The sequence below is a fragment of the Sinohyriopsis cumingii genome, chromosome 13 (assembly GCF_028554795.1).
Source record: "Sinohyriopsis cumingii isolate HCF-2022 chromosome 13, ASM2855479v2, whole genome shotgun sequence".
In the NCBI taxonomy this organism is placed as follows: domain Eukaryota; kingdom Metazoa; phylum Mollusca; class Bivalvia; order Unionida; family Unionidae; genus Sinohyriopsis; species Sinohyriopsis cumingii.
The window spans coordinates 63,471,080-63,484,431 of NC_142973.1; the positions used below are offsets into that span (position 1 = coordinate 63,471,080).

Genomic DNA, 13,352 nt, shown 5'->3' on the forward strand with positions numbered 1-13,352 from the left:
AGAATAGAAAATGTATGACTAGAATTATGAATGTAGCACTTGCAAGCATCCATTGACAATAATGCAGAAGGAAAGTAGCAAATGCAAACTGCCATGTACAGTTTGCATCAATAAAGAATGCAATATACATGGATAGAATTGTGAAAATACCACTTGCAAACAGTAATTTACAATAATGCATCAAGGAATATTAGAAAATATATGCATAGATATATGGCGGTAATCCCCCTCCATATATATGTACAGGTAAGTTTAAGTTGCTTTATAGATTCAGGTAGCCATAGCAGTTTCCAAAAAAGTACAATTCACAATTTGTAAAACGGGTATACCATATATGTAAGTTTGATATCCAAATATTCCTTAATTCTGTTTCCTTCTGTCCTTTATCTTTGCTTGCTATAAAACACTATATGCATGCAATATTTCTTTACGGTAGCATGTAAGGTCATTGATTGTTTCAGTTGTTCAAAGATTTAAAATCTGTGCATTTATTAACAGAAAACGCAAACATCGAAACGATAATCAGATTTCTTTAATAAGTTTAAAAAATAGCAAGGGAATTCACAAATGTATCGTTTCCAACACACACACACACACACACACACACACACACAACTCGAAACCGATTTCGGCCATACCGCACCCAACTTTCCCTCTCATTCTGCTTCCATTTTATGCGAGCCTGTCATAAAACGCTAAGCAATATTAAGTTTATGTTCGAACTTTTGGGTCCACATGCACTGCCAGTCACGATATACAAACAATTTTATACAGACGTGCTCATATTCCCAATACAGTAGGTAAACAGATGTACGTCTCAACAATTGTTCTGCTAAGCTAATTGTGCTAGATCACATATTTTTGTACTCAAACTAATATGTCAGAAGCGGAATCAACTGTTCTCAGAGTTCAGCCCAAAGCCTGTCCTCAATTAAATTTTCGCCCGGAGTAGTTTGTCATGCTTTGTCGTGATTTATATGAAGACCCTATGTATAGCACGCACCATTGTAGATAATACGTTATCCTGACCAGGAAGTTTACACCTCAACGCTGATTGGCTGGCAATCTCTGATCTCATTCCTTTTTCCGGGTAAAGTAAATCGACCGATAACGCATTTCGCGCCTAAAAATTATCTGTGAATGTTAATTTCGTGGAAAAAAATGTAAAGCACCCCCGAGTTATCGATGAAAAATGATACCTGTGACCAAAAAAAAGAAGGGAAAACATACTGGAGGCTGTTTACTTGATGAAGATGGGCCCTCTATACCTTGTTAACGGTGCTCTTACCTTATTGTCAGTAGTCTAACAGTAATTGACCCATGAGTGCAGTTGTTGACGTGAACTGTCGTTTTGTACGTGTATATACATGACACTGACAATAGCAGAAGTAGGAAGGTATGTAAGTACAGGGCGGGCGGATATTATTGATACTGGACAATTCATAACTTTATACCAAAACCGGATATAATTCTATGTGGAGATGGAAAACAACTTTGGATAGTTTCCATGTCCTTTTTTATCGTGCACCATTTTGCGTTCTGATGTTTACACGAGCGTTCCTCATTGAAAAAAGAATCGAATTTAAAGTGGGACACGCCCAGTTTGTATAATCTGTTTGGATAATCGTTCTTCCGCAGTATTTCTGCCATCCAATTGTATAATTTCATACACCCTTCCAAGTGTTTTCGTGGACTTCAAAGCGATGGTATGAAATAATTAGCAACTAATTGTTTTAATATTTCAAGGCATTTTTGCAGATTCAGAAAAGATTATTTTTTCGCTGCTGTAGATTTTAGTCGTCCCCTTTCTTGTTGAGACGAAAAATAGTATTAATTGGCTATCGTCTTATGCCACTGTTGAGGAAGTGGCAGGTAGCACAAATGATACGATGACAACAAATGGTATGGGGTCGAATTTCCGATTGAAAGAATGGAGCTTCGTTTCTTCGTATATCATGCGCCAAAACAAATTATAATCTCTGTCGTGAAGACACAGTAAAAAGAAAAAAAACAGTGTTCCGGTTGGAGAAACAGAAGTAACATTCACGATAGACCAGGAGAAAGTAAAATCCGTGGATCAATATAGTTTGTATAAATGAGGTAAGTAAATTCGTGCAACATTTTTTTTATACGCAATGTTTATTTACATATGAAAGAAATAAGTATTCTATACTTATATTATTCACCCCAAAAATTTGCTCAGGTATATAGATAAATATGAGAGTGTAGAACATTCCAGCTAAGACTGCAGTAAAAGGCCTAAAATTTTGACCTTCATGCTGGCATTATGTTAGTTTGTCATTATCAGATGTGCGTATGTGCATGTCTGTGCGCCAGCGTCTATGGGAGTTAGACCCGGAAGTACCTTCCAAGACGGGTGCATTGATTCTTTCTGGAAGGGTATAATCCACATGAAACAGGTAACAAATGAAAAGCTTAGGACTTCCAGTCCAAATAATATTGAATGAATATATATTTTCATAATTGTTTATTACGATTACCTATTATTATCTTAAAGTAATATACAATATCAAATAATGTATCCTTTTCGCCAATATTATCTACATATATTGCAATATACGCTGTCGATCAAAGACTTAACATAAAATATAAAGGACATATATCAACAACGTGTTTTACTCCCATACCATAAGCTAGTTATTTTGTATAGATCCTATTAATTTACAAAAGATCTGCTCAGTACCACCGGTATATTTTTTGTTTGTTTTCAAAATCGACTTTAATATTGGATTTTATTATCCCGTCGCTCTCATAAACATGTAATAGGACCCATGTAAAATTCGCTGCTACAATAAAGCTGTTGGTTGCTTTTTTTAAAAATTTTGGAAAATATTTTGTATAATGGTGCGGCCGTAGCTTGTACATTTTATATGAAAAATAAATCAAATAAATGATTTGGGTAGCGGACAATAAAAAAAAGAACTTTGAAGTTTTTGAAAGTGGCTATACTAAACTACCGGAATCGACAAACTTATAATTTTATGGGCAACTGGTGGTCAAACAGACAGTATAAAAATGACTTTGAAAAATTGACCTCTATTCTGTTCAAACGGATTTTAAAATACTAATTATGACTGTTTAGTGCCACTGTTTATTATGAACATAAAATAATACTTATGAACATTATATTTATTACCTTTATATTTCATTTGAGATACCTTTTACATAATTTCATAATCTGGATCTTTATCTTTTACCTCGCAGGATTACATGTATACACATACAAACGTACATGCATACATACATGCATACATACATACATACATACATACATACATACATGCATACATACATACATACATACACACACACGTACGTACGTACATACATACATACATACATACATACATACATACATACATACATACATACATACATACATACATACATACATACATACATACATGCATGCATGCATTCATACATACATACATACATACATACATACATACATACATACATACATACATACATAAGAACCAGTTTTGGTAGAAAATAATTTGTATGATAACATGTCGAAGGAATATAGAGCATTAGTGTATTTTAAAGAACAATAAAATAAGGGTTTGGTTTCAGTTAAAAAAATTATGCATGTTTGGGAAATAATCGCATGTGGGATCACACTTGTGTCTTTTATTGTTTAAGATAGTATTAACTGTAACGCAAATCTACCATATACAAAATAAGCAGTGGATTTTTATCGTAAGTTTTGAAACTACTACATGCCATACCTCTACCACGTGTGGCATATCTAGAAGTCATTGACCGGCTCTATTATCATTAGAGGTAAGATACATCTATTCAAAATATGAGACGGGAGGAAATTTCCAAGATTTCAGTTTTGTGCCACGATCGTAGCTATATAAACTTCAACTCTATCGCAGTGGTTTCCTTTAGTAAGCCAAATCTTGCATCTTTCCCAGTCAAGCATTTCATATCATATTTTATGTCTATTACATTTTTTTAAACCTCTCTCCTCACGCTACATATACTATCTTCTTTCTTCATTACATTTCCGTTTGAACAAGAATCTCCGTATTTTTTTGAATTATCTTCGATTAAAAACAAAATTTGGCTGAATTAGTAAATATTGTGTTGACATTTTAACGTCGAATTTAAGAGTAGTAGTAGTAGCAGCATAAAAATAATTGCTATTAATGATAATAATAATGCATGTACTAATAACTTTTGCATGATGCACGCGGAAAAGTACGAGTAGATGTAATTTCTTCAGTCATGCACAGAGCCCCATCTTCAAAAGGATACATTTAGTTTTTCATAGTAAACAGCTATTGTGTAAGCACAAACATCTTAAAAGGATCTTCTTTGTTCATTACTTTTCCTTTCTGTTTCTTTTATATGTCTCTCCGCCTGTTTATGTTTGTCTTTGAATTTTAACGTACAACCTCGCACGACGGATTGAATCTGTTAGGACTGGATAAGTGTCTTTTTTACATGTAGGGACGGATCAAGTGCAGGGGATTTTGGACTAAAGTCACACCATCTGAGTTGTCAAGTTGTTTTAATTTTCCATTGTATTTTGTTTTAATTTTCCATTGTATTTTAGACATGTTAAAAGTGGAAACTTTTCCTTTCAAACCTTGAACTCCATCGGTCATGGATGATATGGATCCATGGCTGAAGTGACGTTGGTCAACCTTGCCTGCTATAATTATACCTCTAAACGAATTAGTATCTTCTTTGTTGTTCTTTACGGTACTTTCAGCACAACTTAGGCTACTTCATGTCAAGGACATGGAAGCCCAGTGCCTTTCCGACAGAAATCTAAGACAGTCGACCCGGCCTGGCCTGAACATAGGACTAGCCACCCTTTGATTACGAGGGAGGCGCCATACCAACTGAGCTACAATGACTACGAATTGATTACCATTCTGTCAGTGACGGAATAGTTATCAACGGGTGACAGGCGAAAGGGGCGCCGTCGGAAGCATTTTTCTTCGTTTGGAGCTGACGTTTTGATAGCTTTTCACCTTGACCTTAGTATAACGGGTGGTAGGCAGGGACGTCATTTGGGGAGGGCAGGGGGCATTTGCCCCCCCCCCCCCCGTGCATGTGCTGTAAAATGTAAAATTGCTGTTGCTTAAAAACGAAAATTAACAAGCCCGTCAAGTTCTCTCCCCCCCCCCCCCAATCAAGTTCCCCACCACCGAAAAAGTTGAAATGACGTCCCTGGTGGTAGGTTTCCACAAAACGTATATTTAGGAGGAGGGAGGTTGACAACTGACAAAAACTGTTCTCTATAGCAAATTAGCGGCGCCACAAACTATTTTGAGAACGCTCGAACCATTCCACTGCCACTGCACTCTTTTATCATCGCAAGCCACTGCATTCAGTGCAATACAGTTGTTTGTCACAAACATATATTAGAATTATTGCGGTCTGAAATTGGGGGACAGATTCCACGAAAGGTTATAATACTTTCTTTTTGCGATTCGAAATTAGGATGCATTCCACAAAATGTGGTACTACTTTCGGTAACACCTTTTAATGTTTAAATTATCTCACCCCAGACGTTGTCGTAATTGTTAAGCAGATACTTCCGAATTCTCTCTCTCTCTGTCTCTCTCTCTCTCTCTCTCTCTCTCTGTTCAATATACCATATATACTCACTTAAAGGTCGATTGCAACTGGAAATAAGATAGACATTGGTCTGCAGTCGTACAATGCGCCGGCAGATCAGGGTTTATATTGTTTTTCTAGTGATTACGCCTAAAAAACTGCGTATATCCAGATCTGTCGTCGCATTATGCGACGGCAGACCTGGGTCTGTGCAGTTTGCAGTTGGCCTCATAATCGAGTAAGGACGGTATTTATTGTTTTACATGCGACATGGGTCACACACTCATGGTACAATGATTAAGCATTCACTCTGTATAAAGAAGTACAAATGTCAACCGATCAATCTTTCCTGTTTTTACGATCTCTTAATCAGTGACATTTGTTGACGAGGGTGTTTTATCAGGTTGAAACATGCATAGCCCCAAGAAGCGATCAATACTAGTGTAAACAGATCTTACAGTGTCCTTGTCGATAGATTAAAACTATTCACTTTTAATTTTCAACATTCTGAAAGCAGCTTTATCGCGTATATCATATACATATCGTCATTGTAGTCGTATATCGCGGAAATCATATATATCATCAATGTAGTCGATTATCGCGTCAGTTATTCATATCGTTGTTGTAGTAATGTATATCGAAATTCATATCGTCATTGTAGTCGTTTATCGTGTAAATCATAAATATCGTCGTTGCTGTCGTTTATTTAGCATAATCGAATGCTCTGAATTTTAAAATATGTTATGTTTCTTACACATTTGCGGTGCTAACACCGTACTGGGTCTACACCGACTCTGGACGTTCGCTGTCGCTGCCGGTTTCTGAATGCAACATATACTGACATCATACTGGCTGGTAACTACGTATGCCAACACGGAAGCCCTCGTCGTATGAACAAAATACACACTGTAAAATTTGAGCTCTCCACCAATCGGCGAATTACACCTTTTTCAACTAAAACTACATAAGGAATAGTCCATATCCCTAGCATACATGTTAAATGGAATCACCAGTTTCCCCATGTCTTAGTTCACACTTTGCCAACCTACTGTCTGTAAGTGCAAAAGCGCGGCGATTTGCTGTTCGAGCAATGTACGTTTTAACAATAAAAGGAATATATTAAGTAATAAAATAAGAAGTCTTTAAATATTTGAAACTGAAGTAACAGTAGACTAAAAGTTATTATTTGCGGGATTTTCCGAATTTACTGCACGACATACATCTGCGAGGAAAAGCGGTTGAAAATACTCGAAACAACTAGATTGGACTTTTATAGTTCCATCATGCTAATTCCATTCATCAGATATCAATTTGAAAATTGATTTGAATTTTTTTTTCCATTATTGTCAGCAGTTGAGCTGTGTGATTTGTTGTAAATTTTAAACTATCATTTTTTTTGGTACAATTTTAATTTAATAGGCCAATTACGCATTTGATTGAACCAAACCTTCCTTTATGTTTTCTTTCCTAAATTGCTTTTTCTTGTTGTATGATTGATTATTTCTGGCCAGCACTCATTTACAAAATCTAGACAAGTTTTGAATTATAAATGTATAAAATAAGTATCTTTAATATTATCTGCAGTGTGACCTTTGACCCCAAACTTCAAGATCTGGGTTGAGAATTAACACATGTTTATATATGATGCATCTTGGCGATTATTATTTCGTCTCAACTTGTTTGCAAATTATTTTCATTGATAAAGAGCTACAAGAATTTAAAATAAATATTAATATGTGAACATATTTATTTCGTTATTATATACAATAAAAATATTTAATCTATCCAATATTACTGATACTCGGTAATATTTTTCGCTACTCCAAAATATGGACGGGGAAGAAGTAAAAACGCTGCTGATAATTGTTTTTTTGGATTGTACTTTGATAATCCTTCTACAATACATGGCTGCTATCTCTCGAAGAGAAAGTCAGTTCACATCCTAAATATAATCCAATAATAATTTCGTTTGGTATGTATTAACCAAGTTCGTATACTTGTCTCAATCGCAGCATCTAGAGCCATTTTGTTAGCATCATAACACATCATTTGCAAACTAGCCATTGTTATATTAAAACAGGTTTGAATGGCATCACTAAAACATGGGTACATGTATTCACTAAGAAAGACGACATGCTATACACAGTAGTTGGTGGGTTAGGTCAGAGATGTTATGATTGTGGTTAGGCGAATTATAATGACCGGACGTACGCAATCTTTCTACACTAAAAAGCTAGAACTCAGTTATTAATGGTAAATTAAGCCATTGATATTAAATTATATACTTTAAAAAATATTCATGCGAACTATTAATTTTAATGGGTGTAATAATATGTTGGAAAGTGAAAAGACGTTGAGGTACGTGTCCCACTTTAAGCAGCATGGATATTTTGAACATTCGGCAACTTTAAATTAGGAGTTCCATGTCCACATTCTAAAGAAGATTTAGAAGATTTTTTTTTTCAATATTGGACTGAGACGCTATGTAAAATATAGTAGAACTCCACCCCCACCCCCATTCATTGCATCCAGATATTGTGTCAGCAAGCTACAGTTTCTTTATTTTCAAAACATCAAACAAGCCTTATTCATATTTAAATGTACTCGTCTATGCTTGTAAACACAAGAACACGTGGGGATGTTTGCAGTCTTTATACGTTGTAGATTTTGCGATGAACTAGAGTAAATCTTTATCTTGCACGTCACTGATGCTTCTATCAATTCATGAAAAGGTGCGGTCGACCTGTCCTTTGGTACTGCCAGTTTGAGATCACATATTTTTGTTATTGGTCTTTCTTCCTGTCGTTGATTAGGTGTTGTGAACTAATTAATGCACATGGTTTGAGTCTGTCATCGTTGAGAAATTTGCTTCTTAAAATATGGTTACAAATACCATGTAAGACTGCTGTATGCGCTTATCGTCTTCCAAAATTGTTATTTTGTAAGCTATCGTATTGTTGTGACGGATCCTCGATCAATATCAAATCTAGTATAGTGTCTCGCACATGACTATACATCCGCTTTTTTTTTTTTTTTACATCACCTTGAAAACCTTGGTTATATAGCTATTATTTCGCCAGGAGGTTTACATTCTGCAACGCATCCATATGTTTCCAAAATATAACGTAGTATATTTTACTCCGTAAGAAAGAATCGTACATGCCAAATTTACACTTGAAAATGGCAACTTGCAGAAAACGTGCGGTTGTTATCGCAATGTGAGAATATTCTCATATATATATATATATATATATATATATATATATATATATATATATATATATATATATATATATATATATATATCAAACATCACATTTTCGTAAGGAAAGTTATATGCGTTGCAGACAGTTAATTTTATACTAACTACAATTTTCGTAAATTTAGGTAAATAAAACAGTCTTCTTTCACATATGAAAGCCCTAAAATTTATATGTTAAAGTCTCATCATCATAAAAATAGGTCACTACGACAAAACTTTACCGAATCAAAAGCTACATATTACTATTAAGGAGAAGCAGCAGACGGTTTTTAAGTACAAGAAGAAACCTTTGAAATGGGAAATTGTCATGAAACACGATACAGAGTTGGAGGAAATAAGAGAGTACCCAAAGTGATTCTTTGACGTGTAAATTTAAAAAAATATTTTTGAATACAAAAAAATGCTAAGAAATATGACATTATTAATAGAACGTAGTGATATACCGGTGAGATAAGAGTAATAGTACGTAGTGATATACCGGTGAGATAAGAGTAATAGCACGTAATGATATACCGGTGAGATAAGAGTAATAGCACGTAATGGTATACCGGTGAGATAAGAGTAATAGCACGTAGTGATATACCGGTGAGATAAGAGTAATAGCACGTAGTGATATACCGGTGAGATAAGAGTAATAGCACGTAATGGTATACCGGTGAGATAAGAGTAATAGCACGTAGTGATATACCGGTGAGATAAGAGTAATAGTACGTAGTGATATACCGGTGAGATAAGAGTAATAGTACGTAGTGATATACCGGTGAGATAAGAGTAATAGCACGTAGTGATATACCGGTGAGATAAGAGGTATTGCCATGCAAATAGACAGGAATGATTGTCATGCAAATGGACAGGAATGATTGCTATGCAAATGGACAGGAAATAATAATGAAGATGATTGCCATGCAAATTGACAGGAATGATTGCCATGCAAATTGACAGGAAAGGAACATGAAGATGATTGCCATGCAAATTAACAAGAAAGAAAAATGAAGATAATTGCCATACAAATGGACAGGAAATAAAAATGAAGATGATTGCCATGCAAATGGACAGGAATGATTGCCATGCAAATGAACAGGAAAGAAACACGAAGATGATTGCCATGCATATTAACAAGAAATACAAATGAAGATGATTGCTATGCAAATGGACAGGAAAGAAAAATGAAGATGATTGCCATGCAAATGGACAGGAAAAAAATATGAAGATGATTGCCATGCAAATGGACAGGAATGATTACCATGCAAATGGACAGGAAAGGAACATGAAGATGATTGCCATGCAAATTAACAAGAAAGAAAAATGAAGATGATTGCCATGAAAAATGGACAGGAAATAAAAAGGAAGATGATTGCCATGCAAATGGACAGAAAATAAAAAAATAAAATAATACAAAGACAATACATTAGAAACAAAGAGTAGAATCAGTGGAATATCTATGCATATTGGTAATGCTATGCAGATATATAGACAAAATAGGGGAATTCAGAATGACTGAGTCATTAGATGGAATGGAGTGGAGATTTATAGATTTGAGTTAAACGTATTCTATTGCAAAACTATGTTCAAGTAGAAGTGCACATACATAGCATGAGATATGCATTCCATGTCATCGGTTTTTGGAGAGTATTTTAGGAATACGTATTCTCTTAACGAAATCAAATAAAGCTAAATGAGCTGCCGTGAATTGCCTAAAATATGGCATAACTTGATTCCTTCATTACTTTTGTGAAAAAGATGCATAGATGGAAGATGCAAACTTTTCCACTATAGGGGCTTGGCTTCGTATACCACCTGTCTGTTAAATTGTAGGCTCGGATATATTAACTTAATTCTTCATGATGATTGTTTACAGTTATACCATTTGGGAGAAGGCCACTTGTTCTTAAAAAATATAATGCAGATTTAAAGAATGTGTTCACTTTTCTAAGAGTGGTCTGCACAAACAAGGCACAACTCAAATTTTGAAAAAAATACTGCAATCTCTGCCCTCTATGCTATAGTCAAGCAGTCGGGTAGTGCAATGGAGACTTGCTAACACCTATCACTACAGACTTTATGTAGATTCCAACCGAATCTTGCGTTCCATTTATTCCTCAAACTCTTTGATTCCAGGTATGTTCTTGTCATGCTGATATATTTGAATCCTTTGTAAATACATTGATGTGTTGACTGTTTTAAATGATGTTTAATTAATTTAAAATTAACGCAAAGAAATGTCTTTATTTTCAGTTTGGAATGAGCACACTGCCGTACACAGCGGCATGGCAGCACCTTTGTGGGCCACAGACCATTCCTGTCCTTCCAGCATCTCTAGGTTAGTCCCAGAATCTTTGCTTTCAATGTACAGATTATTAGTCATAAAACCAATTAGTCTGGGTTCAATTTATGTGCTCTGCTTCGTGACGATTGGGTCATGCCCATTATTCACGAAGCTCAGCTACGTTTGTGCACCTGTCAAATGCTAATATTGTGTCTTTGGATTTCATTATATTCACTTCATTTTCCAGATAATAAACAACTTCATATTGCAACAGTTTAAAGTTTGAAATCAATACTATGTCAATAAACGTGTTCATCATTGAAAAGCATGTCCATTATTGAAAATCCAAGGCTGGGTTTGCGGAGTTTTGTGAATTCGTGGCCTGGACCTTTGTTCTCCGAACCGTTGGAACAAAAACCTTAAAGTAAAACTCATTGCACCATTCCCTCAGTTATTAAACTATGCAAGTCATAGTCTTTAACTTGTACTAAAAATTTGACATAATTCCACCCCAGATAGAGCTTTTAGAAGGAATCTTATATGAAAATAGTAACATGAACTGAGGATGTCAGACTTATTATATACAATGGTTGATGTCTCTAATCTTGAAAGGTTACGTAAATTCTCGATCTCAGTATTAAATTAGTTTTGAATCCACTAATCCAGTATGGAAATCTTTTTTCACTGTATTTCCATTGTCCGTTCTTTCTTTGTTTCTTAATTCTTTATATGATTTGAGTACCAAAATTAAATTTATGCACAAAGCTACTAAAAGTGGACACTGGATTTAGAGTTTGTAAACATCAACAAGATTTTGCAAATATTTTGAGTAAACAATATGATAATGGTTCTGCAAGTCTGCCATTTTTGGCTGATGTGTACCCTAAATCTAACCGAACATTTTGTGCTGGAAACATGTTACGAATTGAAAATAAAATCGAATTTTAGCTCAAGATGTTTTGTGACTACGGAACATGTTATTTTCATCACGTGTCGACAACGAAGCCATCATGCAGTATGCGTTCCACCTTGTTCTTATTTATTACCTTTAAAGACTTGAAAGCCCATTTCTTAATTCCATTTATCGCATTTCAATAGAATCCTTTGGTCAGTAGAGTACTTACATCATTACGTCATTCAGGCTAACCACACTGAGTTACGTTATCACATCCTTTCTGATACTGCCGCTGAATTAAAGAAACTTTTGTTTTCTCACCCATGCGACAGAGAAATCTAGCTGTTTTGCTAAACTTACTTTTCAGATCTCAGTCTCGTCATCTCAGACAAGTCGTCTTAGTTAAGGTGTCCACGCGCTCAGAACTACTTTAAAAAAAAAAGAAAACCTGTTATAGCAATGGCATAATGAGACAGGGACGGTATTGCTTGAATTTTACTACCTGAAACGTTGTTTATGGAAACGTTATGTCCACATTTTGCCATATGGTTTTCGAATATAGCGGCAGGGGGACTTTGCTGTGAACTTACAATCGAGAAAACGTAACAAACAAGAAATGCTATAAAAAGAGTTACCTTATCGAATTTGTAATCAATTAAGACTGCTGATTTTGTCGTTCATGTTCGATAGTATCACTCGATTACATCAAATTGGTATTCATTAAAAGATTGCAGATAACATAATTCATCTTCAATATTATCACAAGAATACATCAAATTCGGAACCATTTAAAGTTTCCTGATTCTGTCGTTCATCTCTGATATGATCAGTCGAATAATCGTTTAAAGATTTCGGATTATATTGTTCATCTTCGATATCGTCACTCGAATACATCAGACTGAAAATCATGTAAAAATTGCTTATTCTGTCTTTTATCTTCAATATTGTCACTCGAATACATCAAATTGGAAATCATTTAAAGATTCTGATTTTGTCTTTCATCTTCGATAGTATCCATCGAATATATAGTTCTGTCCTTTACCTTCATTATTATCAATGGAATATATCAAATAATCATTTAAAGTTGATGATTCTGTCGTTAGCGATATTATCACTCGAATACACCAAATTGGTAATCGTTTAAAGATTCCATATTACATCGTTCATCCTCGAAAGCATTACTCGAATAATCAAATAATCATTTAAAGATTGTTGATTATATCGTTCATCTTCAATATTATCACTCAGATATATCAAAGAGACACAATACTGAACATAGGTTTTACTTTAAGCAAACATTTTTGCAATTTATGTCTACGGCTGATTCA

General features: G+C 34.8%; 1 protein-coding gene across 6 annotated transcripts in view; it reads left to right on the top strand.

Annotated features, from left to right (window-relative positions):
* The window catches only part of LOC149785713 (transcription factor ETV6-like), a 119,939-nt gene that overhangs the window by 52,109 nt on the left and 54,478 nt on the right, over positions 1-13,352 (top strand). For 3 of the 6 annotated variants that reach the window (XM_089979581.1, XM_089979582.1, XM_089979578.1), the window contains exon 2: positions 11,099-11,183. In XM_089979581.1, coding sequence (XP_089835707.1) covers positions 11,105-11,183 — 79 coding nt within the window. In that variant the 5' untranslated portion in view covers positions 11,099-11,104. Of the gene's footprint in view, positions 1-1,100; positions 2,101-11,098; positions 11,184-13,352 lie in introns of those variants that run through there. The other 3 variants (XM_089979579.1, XM_089979583.1, XM_089979580.1) reach the window with 2 other exon arrangements.